This window comes from Phyllostomus discolor, chromosome 7 (genome assembly GCF_004126475.2).
Source record: "Phyllostomus discolor isolate MPI-MPIP mPhyDis1 chromosome 7, mPhyDis1.pri.v3, whole genome shotgun sequence".
Taxonomy (NCBI): domain Eukaryota; kingdom Metazoa; phylum Chordata; class Mammalia; order Chiroptera; family Phyllostomidae; genus Phyllostomus; species Phyllostomus discolor.
The window spans coordinates 73,271,166-73,295,247 of record NC_040909.2 but is presented as its reverse complement, the minus strand read 5'-3'; the positions used below and the strand labels follow the sequence as shown (position 1 = coordinate 73,295,247).

At 35.2% G+C, this 24,082-nt stretch overlaps 1 protein-coding gene across 2 annotated transcripts in view; it reads right to left on the bottom strand.

Moving 5' to 3' along the window:
* Positions 1-24,082, bottom strand: part of LOC114501989 (DNA-dependent protein kinase catalytic subunit) — a 189,287-nt gene that overhangs the window by 107,384 nt on the left and 57,821 nt on the right. For both annotated transcript variants that reach the window (XM_036031017.1, XM_036031018.1), the window contains 11 exons: positions 23,016-23,270; positions 19,519-19,742; positions 18,599-18,807; positions 18,068-18,200; positions 17,473-17,631; positions 16,404-16,607; positions 9,232-9,417; positions 8,751-8,855; positions 7,501-7,668; positions 4,443-4,570; positions 962-1,169 (listed from right to left, as the gene is read on the bottom strand). In XM_036031017.1, coding sequence (XP_035886910.1) covers positions 962-1,169; positions 4,443-4,570; positions 7,501-7,668; positions 8,751-8,855; positions 9,232-9,417; positions 16,404-16,607; positions 17,473-17,631; positions 18,068-18,200; positions 18,599-18,807; positions 19,519-19,742; positions 23,016-23,270 — 1,979 coding nt within the window. The remainder of the gene's footprint in view (positions 1-961; positions 1,170-4,442; positions 4,571-7,500; positions 7,669-8,750; positions 8,856-9,231; positions 9,418-16,403; positions 16,608-17,472; positions 17,632-18,067; positions 18,201-18,598; positions 18,808-19,518; positions 19,743-23,015; positions 23,271-24,082) is intronic.

The window sequence follows — 24,082 nt, the reverse complement described above, 5'->3', positions numbered from 1 at the left end:
TTTTGGAATAAAAATATCTATAACTGTCATTCTATACTGGTTCCACCACTGAGTTATGGAAGCAAATTGTTTTCTAGTTTCACAGGTCCACAGATAGAAAGAATTTTGTCCCAAAAGGGATCCTACACAGAATCCCACCTATACTTGATTTATATGATACAACTTTGGACTTTGAGCTGATAATATTTAAATGAGATTTGGCACTTAAAAGTTGATGCTGTAAAGAGTTTCGACTTTGGGGGAGGTTAGGGTGACAGAAACCTAGTTTATAAGTGAAAACATCTGGGCAGGTGAACAGTGTTAAACTGAGTAACAGCCCCTAAAACATATCCACATTCTAATCCCTAGAACCTGTGAATTATACTTTATATGACAAAAAAGGATTATACAGTTGAAATGAAGTAAAGGACCCTGACATAAGTAGTTATTCAGTGGGTCCTAAATGCAATTACATATTTATAAGATGGAGGCAGAGAAAGAGATTAGACAAAAGAAAAGGAGGCAATGTGACCACATAAGCAGAGATAGGAGTAATGCAGCCACAAGCCAAGGATTGCGGAAAGCCTCCAGAACCTGGAAGAGGCAAGGAATGGATTTTCTAAAGCAAGCGCAGTCCTGATCCTCAGAGGAGAGTGCCACAGCAGAGGTATCCTCCTGATATTTAACTATGTGTAGATGTGGGACCTGCCAGTTCTGTGTCTCCACCCCTCCTACCAGCCTCAAGGAGGTTTATTCTGTGCGTCTTTAGTTATAGGGCTTCTGTTCAGCCAGAGTTGAGGCAGTTCTCAATGTGTTGTTCTGTAGTTTAGTTGTAATTTTGATGTGGTTTAGGAAGGATGAGAGGACCACATTTACCTACTCCATCATCTGGACCAGAAGCCCCCACTTGGCAGATTCTAATGACACTGATCAAGATCTGTCAATTCTTATTAACATTTAATTAATAACAGATACATGATACCTTTATGAATCTGGACTTCAACATGTCAATGGCATCCACCACAATTTTGCAAAAAAATTCTCTCAAGGCATCCTGGCCACAGTGCAACAGCAGCGTGAGAAGAGAACGGTCTACAAATGCTTGGCGAGTGATACTTGAAGGTAGGTCATCCCTCCTGAACATTTTGTATACACTTTCCAGAAGGCTAACTTGTGTGGCACATGAACTCCTAAGAAAAAAAGAAAATTATATAAATATTTATGCTTTGAACACACACTTTATAAATGCCTACTACATAACAAAGTAGATGCCAAAGATCATTAATTAGAAAAATAAAGATGTTACATACATAAAAACCATGAAATAAAAAAGCATGTGTATATAAACCTATTATTTTACCCATACCCAGAAATCTTCATGACAAATTCAGGCATTAGGAAGAATTTTTTCATTTACTTTCCAATCTGGTCTTCTTTAGAGAACATCTAGAAGGCTTTGGGAGAGCCTAAGGCCTAAAGATGATCGCATTTATAGAATCTAAAACTCATGAATTATGATTTAAAAATTCTAGTAATGAAGTACCACTTCTATTTCCTATACACAGATACATTCAGTTTTTTCTAATGTTGGAAGCAAGATATTTCAATGATCACTACAAGGTTTTATCTATAAATTTATATAATTAAGGCTACAGGTTAAGAGGTAAGGACCAAACAAACATGAAAATTCTTTCCACTTTTAAAATCCCAATGCTCAGAAGTTAGACATGAATTAGGTCAAAAACATTAGATTCGGAAGGCAATTCAGTCATAAAATTTTAAGGTTGCAGGGCACTACTAGAAGCAACATGGACTTTTGTAATATTCATTTGGTCACTGTCTTAGATTTAAATTCTCTTGAGGGGCTTCCTATACTGAGCACCATAGAAATGTACAGCCCTAAAACATTCAAACCACAGAGCTAAAAAATCTAATTTTAAAAATGGTTCAACAGCCCTGACTGACATGGCTCAGTTGGTTGAGTGTCTCCCACAAAGAAAAAGGTTGTCGGTTTGATTCCCAGTCGGGGTACATGCCTGGGTTGTAGGCCAGGTCCCTGGTTGGGGGAGTAGGAAAGGTAACCAGTTGATGTTTCTCTCCCTCTCTACCTCCTCTCTTTAAATAAATAAATAAACAAATAAATAAATATAATCTTTTTTTTTTAAAGATTTTTTATTTATTCACTTTTAGAGAGGGAAGGGAGGGAGACAGAGAGAGAGAGAGAGAGAGAGAGAGAGAGAGAGAGAGAGAGAGAGAGAGAAACATCAATGTGCGGTTGCTGGGGGTTATGGCCTGCAACCTAAGCATGTACTCTGGCTGGGAATCGAACCTGCGACACTTTGGTTCGCAGCCCGCACTCAATCCACTGAGCGACGCCAGCCAGGGCAATAAATATAATCTTTATAAAAGGGATTTACTGAAATGTAAACCAACAGATGGTTTACTAAAATATAAATGCAAATAAAGGTTAAATATTTGATCTATTTCACTCATAACAAAAGAAATACAAATTAAAGTAACACTGACAAATGCTTTCTAAAATAAAAAATTGAGAAAAATCTAAATATATGACAATATACTCTATTGTCAAGACTGGGATGAAACAGGCATTCTTATACATTGATGAAGAGAATGCAAATATAGCCCTCAAAGAAGTTACATGGAGCCCTGGTTGGCGTAGCTCAGTGGATTGAGCGCGGGCCACAAACCAAAGCATCGCAGGTTCGATTCCCAGTCAGGGCACATGCCTGGGTTGCAGGCCATGGCCCCCAGCAACCACACATTGATGTTTCTCTCTCTCCCTCCCTCCCTTCCCTCTCTAAAAATAAATAAATAAAATTTTTTAAAAAATAAAAATAAAATTAAAAAGTTACATGACATTTTATTTTTTGATGCAATTATAAATGTGATTCTTTTCTTAGATTCCCTTTCTCATGGTTCATTACTAACATATAAAAATGTACCCTGGTTCTGAATATTAATTTTGTATCTTCCTACTTTACTGAATTCATTAATCAGTTCTGATAGTTCTTTGGTATAATTTTAGGGTTCTCTATATAGGGAACCCTGTATCATGTCATCTGCAAATAATGACAGTTTTACTTTTTCCAATTTGGTGCCAGTGCTTTAGTCCCCACAGAAAGCTACTCCTACACCTAATCCTCCAGCCCTCACCCTGAAGTTAGTCAATTTAGTTCCCCCAATAGACTCTTGGCACTTTTTGAGCTACTGCTCTTGCAAGGCAGCTCAGAGTAAATTTGTGATAAGTAAGTCTCTGCATGGTCCCCTTGAGGCCTATGTCTCAGTCTCCCACAGTCCTTCGTATTTCTCAAATACAAAGTATTACCTGCTACTTTCCCAGCCAGATATTATGGGGACTCCTCAGCACTGATACCCTGTGTTGGGAAGCCCAGTGCAGGGCTGGAACCCCTCACTCCACAGGGGGAATTTCCACAGCAGAGATATCCCTCCCCGTTTCTTAACCACCACACCATGGGGTGCCCACCTGTTCCGCATCTCCTGCCCTCCTACCAATCTAAGCATGGCTTCTTCTTTATATCCTTAGTGATAGAAACTCTGTTTAGTTAGTCTTCAGGTCGTTTTCAATAATTATTATTCTATAATTTAGTGGTAATTTTCTTGTGGTCATTGGAGGGGGCAGGCAGAGTTTACCTACTCTGCCATCTTGGCAAGAACTCCCTCACAGTGAAAGCGGACATCCCTGTCTTGTTCCTCACTTTAAGGGTAACACTTTTAGTTTTTCCCCAGTGAGTGTGATGTTAAGTGTGTGTTTGTCATATATAGCCTTTATTATGCTGAGGCATGTTCCCTGTATTCCCCACTTTGTTGAGAGTTTTTCATCATAATTTGGATATTATTTAATTAGTTCAGTGTTTAGAAATATTTTTGGATTTCCAACGTTCATTTTGTTTGTCCATTTATAATCTAACTTTACATACTTAGAGAATATACTTTGTAAGATTTTAATATTTTAAATGTATTAGGACTTCTTTAATGACCTACCATATGGTGTGTCCTGAAGAATGTTCCATATATGCTCAGAAAGAATGTATTTTTCTGTAGTTGTGTGGAATGTTCTATAGTTGGTTAACTATGATTTTTTAAAATGTCAATAGAAAGGAACAAATTACTGCATCATGCGACATCATGAATGAACCTCAAAAACATGCTGAATAAAGAAGTCACGCCAAAAAGGGGTGATGAAGCTGGAAAATGCTGATGCTTGTTTAATCTGGAGATTCATTTATAGTTTTACCTTCAAATTTGAGTATGTTTAAAATTTTTAAGATAAAAATCTTTTTTTCTTATGAAAAACAAAATAAAATTTAGTTATAACAGTTGAGTTCAATTGTCACTCAACTAATTTTTGGAATGGAGAAGATAAATTTCCCACAGAAACATAATGAATATGGTTCCTGGCATCCCAGACAAGAATGACTTACTTTCTCGCAATATTTTTGAAAGTGGATTGAAATAAATCTTCCATAATGTGTTGTTGTTCTCGACAAAGAATTTCAGTCATCAACTGCAACAATACAGGACTTTGAGATAATTCCAATGCATCTAAAAGCTGAAAAAACAAAACAAAACCCAAAAATATTGATAATAATAATTTCATTGGATTTTCATTTTTGTTTTGTATTTAACAGTTCTAAATAAAAAACTGATTATAACATAATTTCATAGAGAATTAAGAAATACTAATATTTTAGTCATTGTGCAGATGTAATAAATGTCTGGCATATAACAATTTTGTTAAATATTTGAGCTTTCGTTTTTGAGGTTTTGTAGATATTTTTCCCTCTAATACCTTTTAGAATTTCCTCTTTATTACCAGGTTTTGAAATTCTATAATTACAGTTCTTCACTAAGGTCACTTTCCTTCACCATTCCAAGTGGGACTCTGTGGGGTCTTTTATTCCAGAAATGGGCGTGTTTTCAACACTGTCTTAATTGTACAGATGGCTAGGCTGCACATGTAGCATTTTCACTTTTACTCCCAATTTCTATCTCAATGCCTGTTTGTTCTACTTTCTAGGAAATATATTCAATTTTATCTTTTGTTCAGTAGAGAAATGAGGCAGTCATAAACTTAACCAGGCCACAAGACTTGAGGTCAGTAACAATGGGACAGTGGCACTATTTGCCTCCTGATGTGCTTTTGGCCAAAAAGATTAGCCTGAATTTCATGACCAAGCTTTAAGCCTCACTCCAGTTTGGAGGAAATACAAAAGATTAGGGACAAGTTAAAGAACACTCCAAGGAAGCCCTGCCTGTTGTGGCTCAGTGGATTGAGTGCCAGCCTGCGAACCAAAGCATTGCTCGTTCAATTCCCAGTCAGGGCACGTGCCTGGGTTGTGGGTCAGGTGCCCAGTAGGGGGCACCCGAGAGGCAAGCACACACTGATGTTTCTCTACCTCTCTTTCTCTCTCCCGTCCCCTCTCTCTAAAAAGTAAATAAATAAATAAAAATCTTAAAAAAAAAAAAGAACACTACTAGGAAATAATCATCCAAATATGGGACAACATCCAAATGGGACAATGTCCAAGAGTAGTATACTCTGGTTTCTTCCAAAAATTAAATATCATGAAAAAATAAAAGGGACAGGGTAAAGTAGTTCTAGAGTAAAAGATATGAGAGACATGACAATTCAGTGCAATCATTATAGATCCTGGTTTGAAAAATCAGCTAAACATGAAGGTACCCAAAGAAATGTGAATGTGGACTACATAACACATGACATTAGAGAAGTGTTCATTTGCTTAGGTATGATAACAATATTGTGGCTTATTGGTAGGACATGTATAATGAAGTATTTAAGAGTGAAATATCATATCTGAAACTAACTTGCAAATATTTCAGTCAACACACACACACACACACACAACAGGATGTTAACTGTTCAATATAGGAGATGGTAATATAAATGCTTGTTTTACTTTCCTTTCATTTTTCCTGTATGTTGGAAAAATTATATAAAAAGAATGGGGAAGAGAGATTCTGTATAGTTGGGCAGGGTTTGTACACTGTTTTTTTCCATGTGACTGAGTCCTACAAAGAAGAGTCCCAGGAAACAGAAAGTCGGGAGGAAACTGTAAGCCTTTATAACTAGTGTTGCAAGTCACGCAGCATTACTTCCTCTGCATTCTTTTTATTGACTCTTTAAGGACAACCCACCCCCAACAGGAGGAAAATCAGACTTTGTCTTTCAATGGAAAAGCCACACAATAAGAAAAACATGTGGAAGGGGATACACTGGTAAATATCTTTGGAAAATACTGTATAATCTGTCACACCTATGTTTATCTCTATCCTAGCATTTAGTAAAGTGTGTTTTAATCATCCAGTTTTGTTTATTTGTTTCTTCTTTGTTTTACTTGTAAACTTTTTGAACACAAAGACTGTCTTCATTACTTTTAAGTATTCAGATATCAGTTCAGGGCTTAGTCCATCATGAGTATGAGAGACCACTACTCACTGTGCAATGGTCATTGCCTTAGTTTTTCTTGACCCCTGCCTGAGTTTTGGTTGAGTATATGTTTGCTCTCATAACAACATTCACAGCCTTGCTTACAGATGTATATGGCAAATTGTGTATCAGCAGAATTGATATGTACAAGTTCAGAATTAAGTACTTAAAAGGAAGCAATATGTTCTCTACTACACTTCTCTACTTCTTATTGGATACAAAGGAACAAGACAGGAGTTGCTGGAGCAGCCATTCTGGACAAAATAGAAGCTATATATGAAGAATGACAGAGAACAAGGTAAAAGGAGATTGGGTCCCTGTTGACTGAGAAGCTACCCTAAGTAGTCAATCTAGAATTGTACAGAAGAGAGAAATAATCTAACACTTTGTTTACTGGTATTTCAGGGACCTTCTGCTGTATATTAAATAACATGGGTAATCATCACTGAATGTTTCTCAAATAACGAGTACTCAAATTTTAGAAAATGAAACATACTGATAATAATCTATTTCTTAGCTCTTTTTGATACTATTCTTTAAGACTTATCCATTACACATAAAATAATTCACAATATGTTTATGCATAAAATATTTCATAATTTAAAATTAGAGAGAAAAGTGAATTCCACAGGATTTAGATATGTATCTGCTTCCAGTGTTACCCAGCTTTCAAAATTAAATACCAGTGAATTATTTTATTTTAAGATTTTATTTATTTATTTTTAGAGAAGGAGAAGGAAGGGAGAGAAACATAGATGTGAGAGAAAAACATTGACCATTTGTCTCTTGTATGCATCCTGACCAGGGACCTAACCCACAACTTAGGCATGTGCACTGACTACAAACAGAACTGGTGACTCTTCATTTTACAGAACAACACCCAACCAATTGAGCTACATCAGTCAGGGCTGAATTCTTAAAGTTATAACATTCATCTTATTCTGAATGTTTCACTTATTTCTCTTCATTACAAAATATGACAGAAAAAAACACATTTTAAATTTACTTGTTATTACTAAAAAAAGAACTACCTTTTTCATGCAGTCCACATAATTATTGTACTGCAGAGTTCCTGGGTGAAATTCTTCTGACTTCATAGGAAAATTAGAAACGATGAGCTTTTCAAGAACATGCTTAAGGTCCTCAAGGCTGCCTCCAGTAAGACCGGTGAAGAATGGAAGCAGAATTATAGCTTGACCCTGTGGAGCAATGCAGACATAAGAAATTGCACTAGTTGTGGCTTATAGATCCAATGGGATAAATAAAATTACTGCTTCTAAAGACTTTGCAAATAAAACACTAGTAGTAGATTCAATAAAACACTTCAGAATACCTTCTAGATTACATTTAAAAACCCTCAACGCCTTGTGTATCATGGCTCTTACTCTAGAGGGAAGTAAGCCAAGTCAGGGCTGTATATACGTAAATACAAAGGGCATTGTATAATTCTCTTTGTTGTTTCTCCTCAAAATATAGACTCTAGTAGAAATAAACCAGACAAATTTTGAGTGGAAAGAACATCATCAATAACCTATGGAATAATTTACAGATATTTCTTGCAGAACTAACTCAGAACTTCATACCAAGCTTCAAAGAAACTAGCTGTTATTTCCTATCTCCGTTATGTGGCAGGTAAGTTCATAGACTCCCTCCTACTGAGAAAGGAGAAACTTGATTAACCACAGAGAGCAAACATTCTAAAGAAAATCTTCATGATACAGTAAAACAATGATTTTCATTAGGCCACATTTTATTAGACTGTAAAGTCTAATTATTAAAGAACTCTAAAAATGAAAATATTATGTCTTCACCTAAAAATTATCAAGATACTTTATATTATCTATTAATAGAAAAATGATTAATAGTTTAAAGTCTATCATTCATTAATTAATACAGCAATTCTCAAAAAAGCCAATTTAAATAATCTACATGTAAAGACAAATGTAATTTCTTCTAAGTTTGGTAATCTCATTGTGGTTTTACTTGTCTTTGTGGAGAGACATACTAAACAAAGTATGTGCAGATCAGATAACATGACGCCAAGGGTTTCCTTCACGTGATGGGTAGGAATGTCTGTATAGTTGGAACAAACAAGCCCGCAGACAGATGGCTATCAAGGTTGGGTAAAAACTGCATGGGGATTTATTGTGCTAGCCTCTCTGTCTTTGAATATTTGGAATTTTTCATTATAAAAAATAGTAAGCATCACAAATAAGCAAAAATATAAAATGGAAAAATAATGAAAAACATAATCTGAAAAAAAATTCTTTTTAAGACTTACCTTCAAATGTAGACCCAACTTCGAATCAGCAAGTATACTAGTATATGTTGTAAAGACTTCAGGGAATGCACTGTGATTTGTATTAAAAGATACAGATGAATCAATCTAAAGGAGAGGAGATAAAAACATAATACATTCCTATATCATGTCTCTAATTTCCTTTAACATAGTTTTCAAATTTTTAAATTTCAGAAATAACCTATAAAGTTGTTTCTGGGCTTCAACAGTATTTCAGCAATTCTTGTTCAAAAATACTTTAAATGCATGTAAAGACACACTAAAAAGATAAAGTATTGTACAAGAAATGATAATGAGCATGAATGATAATGAAGTAAAATAACAGAAAAAGTATAAAATGTAAGATAATCACCAGTTGTCCAGTGAAAATATTTTTATCAAACTTCCATCAAATTTTTAAAGATACAAGGTACAGAGTCCAAAACAATAAACACAATTGTATTTTTAATGTTTCTCAAATTACCTGCAAAATTTTTGCCAGTAAAGTCAGCACTGCCACTTTACTTTCAGGAGCAGAATCACTGGCCCACCACAAATCACACTTTTTCCAGTTTTGCAGAATTACAGTCACAAGTTTTAGTGCTTGATGTTTCTGACTGGCCCGATCCCTGAAGCTCTGATCTAACATACCATTCAAAACGGTGCTCACCTGAAACAATTGTATGGTGGTTGAAGAAAAATTCTTAACATCAAGACCAACATATATAACAAAATTTACTTTTATTTCAAAACCATTCTTGAAACATAAACATGTTAATTTTATAATAGCTGTTAACTTTGCAACTCCTCCAATTTGAGAACAGCACTTGAACATGTAAATTTTCCCATAGAAATATAATGTTTCTCATTCATGAAATGATGCTCATACCGCTATTTCTTGTGTTCTTAGTTTGGGGCATTCTCGATGGGAGGAGGAATTAGCTTTCTTCTGCCACCATCACCACTTTATATGCACATACATTCACAGACCTGCACATCTGTACACATGAGCACAAGATGGCATACACACATTTCCTGTCCCACCACCTTTTCAACAGTGCTTTCTATTTGGCTAGACAAATATTCAATATATTCCTATCATTATAACAATGTAATCATTTTTCACAGGTGATCCAAGTCATGTATGACCAATGCTTTTCCTTTCTTTGTTCTTTTCAATGTGCCTACCATTGTTTGTCATCAAACTCTCTCAAATTAATCAAATCTCCTCAAGACATTCAAATATCAAGAAGTCTATCAGCTCCCTCTCTGTGATAACGGCTCTCACTCTGGAGTGTTGTGACTGCTGCCCTCAGGTGTTGCTTCAATACTCTCTGGGAGACTCATCCACTTTTATATGTTCAGGCCATCTTCCTAGATCCAACATCATCCTCTTTCTTGGCTGACTGCTTAATTTTAGTGAAGTACATACTTCCTCTAGGAGCTTCCTGGTGAGAAAGGCACAGAAACATTCCTTTGGCACATCTGAAACATTTATTCGACTTTTGCACATAATTGATAATCCAGTCAGATTCAGAACTCTGTGTTGGGAATCTTCTCTCCTTAATTGTGAAGAAAATTTGACAGCATCCACTTTGCTGCTACAAAGATAAAAGCAACCCAATCTCTTGATCCTTTTAATGTAATCAGGCTTTCTCCTACAGAAACTTTTCAGGATCATTTCTAATGGTGAAACACCAGGGTTCTAAATTTTTGAGAAATGTGGAGGTGTTCTCATCCACTGTCCTGGGCACTCAACAACCCTCTTCCACCTGGAAACCCAAGGTCTTCCTTTGTGGGAAATTCTTTTCTGTGGTGTTAGTCATGCAGGTGTATCTTCCCTATGGGGTAGAGGCTCTGGTATTCCACCTTGTAGACTGATCCAAGTTTCCTCATCTTCCACTCCTATTTTCTGTTTTGTCCTTTTTCCTCTATTCTTTGTAAGAGTTCCTGAATATTATCTCCCAAACGCATTTCATTTTTAATTTCTGATGCCTGTGCATAATTCCCTAAAATTCTCTTCTGTCTTGTGATGTTTCTTTTCAGTAACAAGTTTTATTTCGTGGATACACTCTCTTCTCTCATTCTTCTGAAGTGTTTTGCTTTTTACATTTCCATCTCACTGAATAGTCTCCACTTCACGTGTCTTTTTCCCTGTCTGCCCCTTTGGAATCCCTTTCCTCAGAATCCCTTTGCTGTTAGTACATAATAAGGAACTGACTAGAAGCCCTGTGCAGTGGGCTGGGCTCACTGGTCATGATCATTGCTATAAACTGATCTGGCTTGGCGGTAAGGACAATATATTTATTTTCTCTTAGGCTTATTACAAAAATTCCAATATTCTACCTGAGAGTATATTCCTAGAAGACCATCTTCTAGAAGCCAAACTGGGAGGAAAGGCCTAAGCCCTAAAGATCAGAATTTAGGCAGGCTTTAATTTAACTTCCCTGTATTCAAGAAGGTATCCTTACACCACAAAAAATACAAAGGATCATGAGACTACTATAAACAGTTATACACTAACAAATTGGACAATTTGGGAGAAATGTATAAATACCTAGAAACAAACAACCTAACAAGAATGAGTTAGGAAGAAATAGATAATCTGAATAGACCAATTAACTAGTAAGAAGAGTGAATCAGTAATCAAAAACATCCCAACAATCAAAAGCCCAGGAAATGATGGCTTCTCTGGTGAATTCTACCAAACATTTAAAGAAAAATGAATGCCAATCATTATAAAACTATTATAAAAAATAACAAAGGGAACACATCAAAACTCACTTTACAAAGCCAGAATTGCCATGATACCAAAACCAGATAAGAAAATACCAAACATACGAGACAAGAAGAAACCAAAAATACAAGAAAAGAAAATTACAGGAAAATATCACTGATGAATATAGATGCAAAATCCTCAAGAAAACAATAGTGAACCAAATTCAGCAGTACATTAAAAAGATCATACACCATGATCAAGTGGGATTTATCCCAGGGAGGAAGGTTGGCACAATATCTGCAAATCAATTATGTGAGACACACTACATAAACAAAATGAAGGATAAAAACCCACGATCGTTATCAACAGATACAGAAAAAGTGTTTGACAAAATTCAGAATCTACTTATGATAAGAAGTCTCAATTAAGCGGAAACAGAGGAAACATACCTCAACACAATAAAAACCATATATGACAAGCCCACACTAACATCATATTCAATGATGAAAAGTTGAAAGAATTTCCTCTAAGACTGGGAACAGGACAAGGATACCCACTCTAAACACTTTTATAATGGAAGTCCCAACCAAAGCAGTTGATCCAGAAAAACAAAAGGCATCCAAATCAGAAAGGAAGAAGTAAAAATGTCTCTATTAGCAGTTGACATATTACATATAGAAAATCTTAAAGACTCCACTAAACCTATTAAAAATAATTAACAAATTCAGAAAAGCTGAAGGATATAAAAATCAATATTCAAAAATCTATACTCCATGACAAACTATCAAAAAAGGAATTAAGAAAGCAATCCCATTTAAAATTGAATCAAAAAGAATAAAATACCCAGGAATAAACTTAACCGAGGAGATGAAAGACATGTAATCTGAAAACTAAAAAATACTGATAAAAATGGTAAAAGACATAAATAAAGACATTCCAAGCTGATAGAAGAATTAATATTGTTAAAACATTCATACTACACAAAGAAATAAACAGATTCAAAATTCCAATGGCATTTTCACAGAAATAGAATAATCCTAAAATTTGAAGGGAACCCTAAGAGATACCAAATAGCCAAAGTAATCTTGAGAAAGAACAATTCTGGAGGCATCACATTTCCTAATTTTATATTATACTACAATGTCAAAGTATTCAAAGTAGTATGGTTCTGGTATAAAAACAGACACACAGATCAATGGAACAGAATAAAGAACCCCAAAATAACCCACACAAAAAAATAGAGTAGTAAAGGATATACAAGGGTGAAAGGATAGTCTCTTCAATAAAAAGTGCTGGGAAAACTGGATAGCCACATGCAAAAGAATAAAATTTGACCCCTATCTCACACCGTACACAAAATCAACTCAAAATGTATTAAACACTTGGATGTAAGACCCGAAGCTATGAAGCTCCTAGAAGAAAGCTTGGAAGGTAGGACTCTTGACATTGGTCTTGGCAATAAATTTTTGGATTTCACACCAAAAGCAACGGAACAAAAACAAAATAAACAAGGACTACACTGAACTAAAAAAGCTTCTGCATAACAAAGAAAATCATCAACAAAATGAAAAGGTAAGTTATAGGAGAAAACATTTGCAAATCATACCTGATAAGGAGTTAATATCCAAAAATATAAATAACTCATACAACTTAGTAGAAAAACCCAAACAATCCAATTTAAGAATGGTCAGAGAACTGAATAGCCATTTTTTTAAAGAAGACACACAGATAACCAACAGGTACACAAAAAGGTGCTCAGCATCACTAATTATCAGGGATATGCAAATTTAAATCACAATATCACCACATACCTGTTAAAATGGGTATTATAAAAAAGACAAGAAATAAGAAGTGCTGGTGAGAACGTGAAGAAAAGTGAACCCTGTGTACTGTTGGTGGGAATGTAAACTGGTACAACTACTATAGAATACAGTGTGGTGGTTCCTCAAAAAATTAAAAATACAATGACCATACAGCAACTCCACTTCTGGGTATATATCTGAAAAAAAACAAAATCACTTCCTAGAAAGGATGTTCACTGCAGCATTATTTACTATAGCCAAGACATGGAAACAATGTAAGTATACATCAACAGATAAATGGATAAAAAAGATGTATTATGTACAAAGAATAGAATGTTATTCTACCATTTAAAAGAGGAAATTCTATCAATTGCCATAATATGAATGAACCTTGAAGACACTATACTAAGTGAAATAAGCTAGACAGGGAAAGATAAACACTATGATATAATATATGTGGAGTCTAAAAAAACCTAAACTCATAGGTATTGAGAACAGACTGTTTGCTAGAGGCAGGGTGGGGTTAAATAGTTGAAATGGGTCAAGGTGGTCAAAAGTTACACATTTCCTATTACAGATTCTGGGGATGTAATATACAGCATCATGACAATATCACAAAGTTAACAATACTGTGCAGCATATTTAAAAGATGGTTAGAGAGTAAATCTTAAAATTTCTCATCACAGGTAAGAAAACTGTAATGATGTGAAGTGAGAGATGTTAACTAAACTTACTGTGGTGATCACTTCACAATGTACACATATATTGAATCAGCATGTTGTACAGTGAAAACTAATACAATGTTATTTGTCAACCACATCTCAATAAATCTGGAAAAGAGAATATCCACTAATGAGAGTGATTACCAAATAAATAAATAAAATTAGTAGTTTTCTAATATACCACATCTTATAAAGAAAATATTAAAAAAATATTCCATTTACATTTATAATAGTGTATAGTATCTAGAAATAGTCTCAGCAAGAAATGTGCAGAAAAAAAAAAGAGGTCAATTCCATTTAAATGTACTCTATACATAGTATATTATTAATCAAAATCCCTAAATGTTATGGAGAGGGTGGTGAGGAACTTAACAAAATGATTCTAAATTTCATTTTGAAGAATAAACATGTGAGCATATCTAGAAGAATTCTGATAAACAAAAATATGAAGAAACATTGCCTTACTGCATGTTAAAATGTATTTTTAAATTGCTGAAATTAAAACAATGCAGTACTGACTGAGAAACAGATAGTTAAGTAACAGGTTAAAAATGTTTAACCTCAGACCCAAATATGTATAGGGATTTAGCATTTGAAAAAGTTGGAATCTTGAGTCAGTGAGGAAAATACGCATTAGAGAATAAATGTTGTCCAATATGTAATCATTTGGGGAAAAAACGTCATATACAGTGCTCTTTGTATTATTTAGATTTGCTTTAAAAAAGAAACCATAAAAGTAATAGAAGAAAATATAGGCAGATTTAAAAGACAATATAGGGGTGGAGAATGCCTTTCTCCAAAAGACAGAAATAATAAAAAATAAGTGAGGTTCACTATGAAAAAATAAAATACTTCTGTACAGAAGAAACACTCTGAGTGAGAATGAAAAGACAAATGGCCAGTAGGAAAAAGTCCTTTCAACATACAGAGAGAGAGAGGTCTACCATGCTTAATGTACTAAAATCTCTTAGAAATAATAAGAATGTACATCCCATCATAAAAGTGGAAAAATATAGCATATACCAGAAATACTTTGGTGGTTTAAAAAAATTAGTGGGAGACCAAGAATTGGAGAACTGACATTAGACTAATAAGACAAAAGTACATAACAGAACTCTCCCTAATAATTACTTGTTAGTTAAATAATAAAATGTTTGTGTTATGGTACAAAATACTCCAAACTTTACTATATTGCTTAAAGAGCTACTTGTATTATATACTAAAAATGAGTCTAAATCTTCACTAAAGGTCTTTAAAAAAAAAAAAAAGTATCCTTACATTCACCTATGCCTAGGGTCCTCCAGTCCCCCTGTCCAGAGACTCTCCAGTGTCCTCAATTTAGGAAGGGCCAGTCCCCTGTCCATACGGCACGACTAACCTTCAAGCAGTTTTCCTCTTTTCAGTTTGTTCTTCACACCCTGCCCTCTTTCTTCTTCAGAATCCCAGGGTCTCCTTCACATGGCCCCTTTCTGAGTTCCGCAGCACCACAAGCTGCCCATGTTCACACTCTCACTCTCAGACTCTGAAGTCTGTTAATGACAACTTGTGCTTTGCCTTCCAGCTTCAAAGTTTTGCACTCTTGTCCATTTTCCTTTCCCGTGTCCTTTAACATTGTACTTTTTTTGAAAACCCTGTTTCTGTCATTTTAAAGGTATTTGAGGTGGAGGTAAGTGCATGTGATATTCATCCATCATCTTCACCAGAGGTATGAGTAGTTTAAATCCTGAAATTGTATTTTCTGAGTGTTGTGACTCTACTATTATTTTAATTCTAACTTTAAAAAATACAAATTACTAGTGCAATCTATCACAAAATATTCCCCTTTAGTAGACAGCAAGCACTGTTTGGAATAAAAGCTTAACCCAGTAGGAAAGTACACACTCTTCCCTTAAAATTGACATTCTAACAAGTAACAGTTTCTGATCATCTACAGGCCAGATTAAATTTCAAAATTTTGTTATGTTTAGCAAGCCAGAGTCAACCGTATATTAAATATTGATCTCTGAAGGTTTGATGTGAGGTGGCAAAGTAGGCTATAACAGGAATTTTCAGGAAATTATACCAGAATGTACAGGACCTGCTAAGCACTGGAGGAGAAACAAAGGCAGGCTTGGACCTCAGAATATGTTCATGAGTTCCACTGCCAAATCTTGACAAAAGTCATTATCCTGTATAGCTGTGCCTTACACAATTAGGCCTAGAGATTGTGGGAGAGTGAGAGATTAGAAAAAATGTTTCAACATCCATTATTAACTATTCATAAAGGCTGTGTTTAGTTTCCTTCAATTTTGTTTTTAAGCATCGGCAAGAACTTTAAACCTTGGAAGAAGAAATCTTGTTTTTGTTTTTAATAATATATTTTAGGAATATAAGCATTATATAAGAAAATAGACTTAAAGTAAAATTTCATTACCATTTTGGGATTATCCACAGATGATTTCATAAGCTCCAATACAGCAAGATCTAGATTTTTCAACAATTCAGTATTGACTGTTTCTGAGAACAAGCTATAAAAATACTCCCCATGACAGAAGCTGACGATGCTTCTCTGGGAGCCCCCTGAGGATGGCATGGACAACACGGCCGCATCCAGGAGAAGGTTCACAAGGCACTCACACTGAGAAGAAAAAAGAGAAGTGCGATGACGGGAATACATATCTTAAAGGTTACAGAAAGACTCCTTGGATGGCTGTTAACTTAAAGTGGAAAATCACACGAGAGCCTGATATTTAAAGGCCTGGGTTCAAGTTTGAATTGTATACGTTTCAATGAGTCTCCATTTTCTAGGTTTCAATTTTGGAAAAATATTTTCCCTGACTCATGTTTCTCCCAAATTGCCAGACATCTTATTGTTGTATTGAAGGGAGAGTCTAGTAAAGGTGAGTATTATTTGACAATTCAAGCATGTAATTTGTTTACATTAAGTGGACAAAGAAACAAAAAGGTTTCTGCTGCAGGAGGAAAGATGGGTCCAAAGGAGTGAATAACGGTACTGTCCGGCAGGTCTCAACTACAGCAGAGACTACTGAGGCCAATCCTGTACAGTTCAGACAGTGAAGATGTTTTTGTGTGGTGCCTCTGGAATTATCCACCAGGGGCTTTCCCAAATCAGCCATCTGGAGAAACACCAGGAACAAGGGGAAAAGGTCACTGAGTCAACACTGCTCTCAGCTTTAAATTTACAAAATGTTCTTTATCTAAAGTCCTTTTGGAAACAAAGAGGGATAGACAAAACCTTAATTTAAGAGAATGTCCTTTCTTTCTTTCTTTCTTTCTTTCTTTCTTTCTTTCTTTCTTTTATTTATTTATTTATTTTTGTTTATTTCTAAAAAACCTTTCAGAAAGTCAGCTCATGTAAATTAACTGAAGTACTTGTGCAGCTAAGAATTTATCCAACTAAATTCCTGTTTTTAAAGACAGAGTACATGTGAATTACATATTTACATTATTAGGATGGAATAGCATGTAGCTCTTTTTCCTACCAGTCCTCCAAAAGCAAAGGCCAACTCCAGAAGTCCATTGGCTAGTCGCTTACAACTGGGGTCAAGTGAAGGAAGGCACTGTTGCTCATGTCCAGGCGCAATGCTTTTATAAACCAGGGAGAGAAGTTTTGTGCCAAGAGAATGATTCTGATCTACAGACTAAAATAAAATCAACATTGTAATATTTAGCAATAAAATATTTTCTAGAAAAATAGTTTCACACCTTTCATTAATTAAAAATCCATTATGGCTAACACTGCCAACTGCCTTCCAATGGTCAGAAAAAATTTCACCCCTCCCTGCTGTCCAGGTTGCATTTTTCACTGGTTCTGCCCAGCCACAAAGGCACAGGAGCAGTTAAATTTTTCAGAAGGCAGCTGGAAACATTCAGATATCCTTTATTATATTTTCATTTTATATTTATAAATTTTTATATTTATATTCATATTTATATTTCTGGTAACACCTACATGACTGAATCAAGTGTTTCTGTAATTCCCATTTCAGCATGATAAAGGATGTTTTGAAAAGAATACAAATAATAGACTAATTAGCTTAATGACACTAAGAAAAATGTAAAACAAAATGTGGTTACCTGAGATGACAATATAACATGCAAAAATCCAGCTTTATGAAGCTGTTTACAAGCCGACACAATAGACGACAACTTGGCCCTCTCCACAGAAGCATCAAGTGCGTACAGGTCAGCAGCACAGAGCTCCTCGATGCTGGCCATTCGAGAAAAGCAAAAAGGAAACCAGATGAGTGCTATCTCATTCAATTATTAGGACACACTGAAAAATGTGTGTCTTCTGTTACTAACTACCCGCACGGGAATTCCCTACACGGCCCTGGAAAACAATCATGGGCTAATACAAAACAAAGGGGCTGTGAAAATCAACAAGGGGAACAGGCTAGACTTGCGTGCACTAAGGGGCAGGGAAGGCATTTGCCAAGTGGATAACTTTCAAACTGACGAGATCCTCTGTACCAGACACTCCACTGATGAGATGCTTAACTTGAAGAAATGGAGTTGGAGTGGACATGCACACAGCCAGCTGACAGAGCACACTGCAACCTTCAATTCCACCACAACACTGACGCTCGGCATGCTCCGAATGCCCACCTCTGTGCTGTTATTTTTTCCTTGAGGTGTATCTCTAGGATATCTTCATACGGGGACTTCTTTAGTGCTTTCATCAGGTTCACACAAACATCAGGGAGATGATCCATAATGTGGACATCACTGATATTGAAACCTATGCTTGAGGGCTCACATAGAGTTCTCACCAAAAGTTTCATAAGGTTTGTGTTACATAAATACTTCTCAAGAAGCTGTAAAAGACAGATTTAGATAAAAACACATCATCAGCATTCAGATTTTCACGAGAGTGTAACATCCATGAAATTGGGAATTTTGCCTTGCTAGGGCAAGGGTTGGCAAATGTTCTCTGTAAAGTGTCAGACAATAAATGTGCTTGGCTTTATGGGCCGTAGAGTCACTGCTGCAATGACTTGAATAATTGCCATCGTAGTGTGAAAGCCTCCATGAACAATAGGTGAACACATGAACCTGGATGTTCTATAAAGCCTGCTTTACACGAGCAGGCAGCAGGTAGGATCTGGCCTAGGGACCATAGGTTTCCAGCCCTTGGTTTAGGTCAATCTTGTACTGGCAGGACAGAACCTGGTACACAGTAGGTGCTTAGTATATATTAGCTAGATGAACTGACTGGAGTTTGTTTATGTAATAAGCCTGACAGATACATTTATAAATATTTGCTAAATACATATTTCCTAAGGCAGATGTTTGGTCATAGTATAAAATAAAACAATCCAACAAAAATTTGGAAAAATTATTTGTATTTTATTCACAGAATGGGTATCTGAAGTACATGAAAATTTTTATTATCTTTAAGAACAGATAAATCCTGCAGCAATGGGTAATTCTAACAAAGCAAAAGCCACTTCTAGTAAGTACTTTACTGTATTTTTCCAATGCCAAGCACTATTCTCAGATTAATGAAGCAGCAGGAGTGATCCTACCTTCCAGCCTTCTGGGTGGATGCTGAGCAGCGTTGTGGTAAATTCCATAATCCGAACAACAATCGTGCATTTGCTGTAATTATATCTCTCTTCTTCCTGTGGGCTGGGTCTGTTTCCTGCTGCCCCAGTGCCAAAGCACTTCTCGGCTGCCATACTGTCATGCAGAGAGATGTTTTCTAAAAAGAAAGCCACTGCTTCCCAAAGTGAGGACTGTGTCTCAGTACCTAGGAAAAAATTCATTAAAATATCAACCTTTGCTTCCTTCTCAAATGAGGTTAATGTAAAATCCCTTCTTTAAATAGAGGCATGATGTCAAAACTCAAAAGTTCAATAAAAGCTGAATAAAATGGCACTCATTTCTTTTCATTTCAAAATTTCAGAATTAATACCACCCAAATAGAATTCAACTTTAAACTCATAGAGTAACAACACATCTATGGAAGATCTAGTCTTGCTTCTTAAACACCACTTGTAAGATATAAATTAATATGATCTTTTTGAAGGGGACTTTGGCAAATCATACCAAAAGCTTTTTTTTTAATCTGAATGCTAGTTTCTATCATATGTTGAAAAGCTCATATACTTTAACCCAGCACTGAAATTTTATCCTAGTGAAATAATGGCAGAATTATGAAGATGAGTTTGTAAGGATATTCATTTTATCACTGTTCTTAATAATGGAAAAATAGAAACAACCTAAATATCCTTCAAAGGGCCACAGAGAAACCAATTATGGCAGTCAACTGCAAACAGGTGTATTATGGAATCAATTTCCGATCCGCTCCCAAATGAAATTTTTCATAAAATTCATCTATCTGAAAGGATGATTGTGCTGGGTGCTCCTTTACCCTCTCCACCCCTTTCATGATTGCTCTTCTGTTTAACAAAAGAAACACAGATACACATTCCTTCTCTCCTCAATCTTACTGTAGTTTACTGTCCCAGGGTACAAAGACCTTCAGAGCCGCAAAGTGATTATTTAAAATAGTGACACACATGTTGAAAGAGTGAGTAAATATAATATCTGAGTAAGAAATCCTTTTGTAAGTCTGAATGTTTCCAATTCTTTGTTCTCATAAAGTTTTTTAAAATTAATCAAGCTGTCAAATTATTAAAAATAATATTGTAGACAGGTCACTATGTATTCAAAGAATGGGCAAAAATACATTAAGAATTACATTCTCAAATACCAAATATTCTTGACAACAACAGACCATGAACTGTTTAACACCTTCCAACTGAAGATATGTTAAATATGCAAAAATTATGCATTTTAGAATTATTCAAATATGGCACATGTTTATGTGAACATTTTTAGTACTAAAATCTAAATAAAACAAAAATAGAATTCTAGACATTTTATTTTTTATATGTAGTAATTATAAAAATGTTTATTATATTTATATTGTGGTGGTGGTAGTGAATATAATGTGCCCTAGTAACAAAGTAATGATAACTCAACACAGAAGAAACCTTTAAACAAACAGACCCTTTGTTCCAAAGAAACAAGTAAGGTAATATGTGAAAACATAAGCATAAAAGCAAAAATACTTTAGAATAAAAACATGTTAAGAGGCTCTGGCTGGTGTGGTTCAGTGGGTTGAGTCCGGCCTGTGAACTAAAGCATCACTAATTTGATCCCGTCAGGGCACATGCCTTGGTTGTGGGCCAGGTTCCCAGTAGGGGGTGGGTGAGAGGCAACCACATATCAATGTTTCTCTCCCTCTTTCTCCCCTCATTCCCCTCTCTCTAAAAATAGATAAAAATAAAAATCTTCAAAAAAAAATGTTAAAAGGAATGAAATAATAATAATAATACAAGGACTTTGCAAAATTTGCAGTAAAGAAACTATTTTAAAGCTTATTATGTTGACTATAAAACTACTATTGTATTTAGGGTCCACTGAATACATTTTTTCCATGTAATATTAATAATTTTATATTAAAATGTTAATGTTTACAACACATCAGAAAGATATAAGGAAAGTATGATATTTTGGTCAACTTTAATGTTTGAAAGAAACATATTGTTTTTAATGTCTCTCTCCCCTCACAGGGTAAATGAATAAAACAGTTTTAAGACTATTTAGTGGTAACACATTCACATAACTTAGAAATATGTTGTCATTTAAATTAAAACAAGCTATATATATATACCTATATAAAAAGATGTCTAATATACTGTTTCTTTTTAAAAAACAAATTATAGTAAATCATGTTAATCATCCCACGAACTACAAAAATGAAAATTTAAAACAATATATAATACATATATAAAAGTTTTAGAAAAGTAAATACTAAACTGTTAGAGTGTTTAGCACTAGGAAATGTGATAGGGAAGGGATTCTGCATATTTTCTATGCTATTTTCCTTGTTTAAATTTTCAAAATGAGGGTATCTAAGAGTTCTTAAAACAATAAATTTAAGGTACTATTGGCAATTGAACAGCTACTATTGCTGTTTTTAAAGTTTCACAACTTTCTGACTAACCTACTGAGAATCTTGTACTGAAGAGTCATACTTTCTCAGAGAGGTATAAAATCTCTTTTCCAGAACCCCAGCATGGATGCATACATGCATATTATACACTCCACACTATGCCTGGCTCTGTCATCCTCAAGCTAGAAGAAAAATATCCTGGTTCCTTTTCCCCAAATTCCTATAATATGGACGTCACCTCTGACAAAATAAAAGAGAGAACAGTAGTCCTTTAGTCAGCCACCACCACTAGAGTAGATTCTCCACCTATGTTAAAAATCAGTTAAGTAACTATGTTCTGAATGGCAAGTCTTAGATTCAGCTCAGAGAGAGTCTTCTGAGGTTTCATTTAAGTGAAACCTCAGAAGACTAATACATGCCTGCTCGGAGAACCCTGAAGCAGAGAGCACATCTGTAAGCCAATAGTCTGCTCCAAAGATTCTAGGCTCAGAGACTTGTACCTCCCAAAAGCCACTTCCAGCCCTCACAGATCCCATTTAAGTCACTAGAAGGATGGAGCCCACCTATCTCTTCCCAGCATGGGTTAAGCAACACACAAAACATTCCACATTACATTGTTCTTCTCTGAAATCAACAATGTTGTTACTGTATTACAATAAAAATGCTAGGAATAAAAAAAAAACTAGGAAAAAACACACTATCTAGAAACATGGAATGAAATCGTAAAACCTCAGATCAGGAAGAACTCTTTTAATGCACTACCTGGAAACAAAAACCTCAAAGGTTATTTTTATAAAAGGGTCAGGAACCCATGGACGGGGCAAAAAGAACATGGCACTGTAGCCTTAGTTGTATCATCAATATGCACACCCTCATTGTAAGAGTAAGTAAAATTGCAGATAAAACACTTTGCATAGCACTAAACAAATGATATGTTATCACCACTGTTATTATTATTTTGTGATAGCAGCAAACTAACCCAAAATGCCTCTAACCTTTTCCCCAGAATGACTCCAGGCAGAACTGAATAACACTAACGTATGGGTAAGCTTTACCTACCCAGGACCTCGGATGTTTCCAAGGTTTTCTCTGCAATGAATGTGTTGTAGCACTCCAATGCCGCCAGGAGCATGTCCATCCACTGCAGGGTGGCTCTCAGACTGAACTGCCCTTGCACATGGAAGAGGGTTGGCTGAGCAAGGATGCCTGACTGCTGATCACAACCTCCTCCTCCCCCCTCGAATATGTTTATGAGAAAGGAAGCATCTTCTTTCTTGATAGTATCTTTCAGCCATAAAGAAGGGGATTTGTTGCCTTAAAAAAAGAAACAAGATTAAACACAATAAGTAACTTTCACATAATCAAATTATTTAATCTAACCACTGTGCCTATTTAGAAATAGCATCCCCCTGAAATAATGATAATAAGTCTTTCAAGTTAAAAAATGTAATCAGACCAGAACAGGACTGGTACTACACAATATTTCAAATGTAGTTTCCCATAAAAGTCCCACATAAACTATCTACCAAAGCAGCATAATTTTAAAATAATGCAGGACAATCTTTTTTTAACTATACTTGTTTGACTATAATTATTGCGAAGAAGTATTTCCACCAAAAGCCATTCTCTTTAGTTTCTTTAAACATTATAAAAATAGTTGGACACTATTTGAATAGCTATAAATTTCATGCCCTTTCCTTTGCCTTTTTTCTTAAATATTATTATTCCTTTTTTAATGGAATTATTTAAGAAATAAACACACACAAAAACCACTGTGACTCTTAGGTTCCTGTGCCAGCTGTTCCTGTCCTGGCAGTGGGAGCCTGGTTTTTCTTGGGTCTTAGTTTACTTATTTGTAAATGAGAGCCATAGAGTATCCACCTCTGAGGTTGTTATAAAGATTACATGAATTAAAGTAGTAAACATTTAAAAAAAGTGCTTAGACTAGCACCTACCATACTTAGCTGTTGCATTTATTAAATAAGAATCAAATGATCTGCTTCTTAAAAGGTATTTTTCTTTTAAGAATTATTTTCTAAATTAGAGAAAAAATAAAATTTTATTTTTTATTTTCTCATGAGAGGCTCTGAAACGTCAAATCATTTTAAGCTAATAAAGTCAGTGAA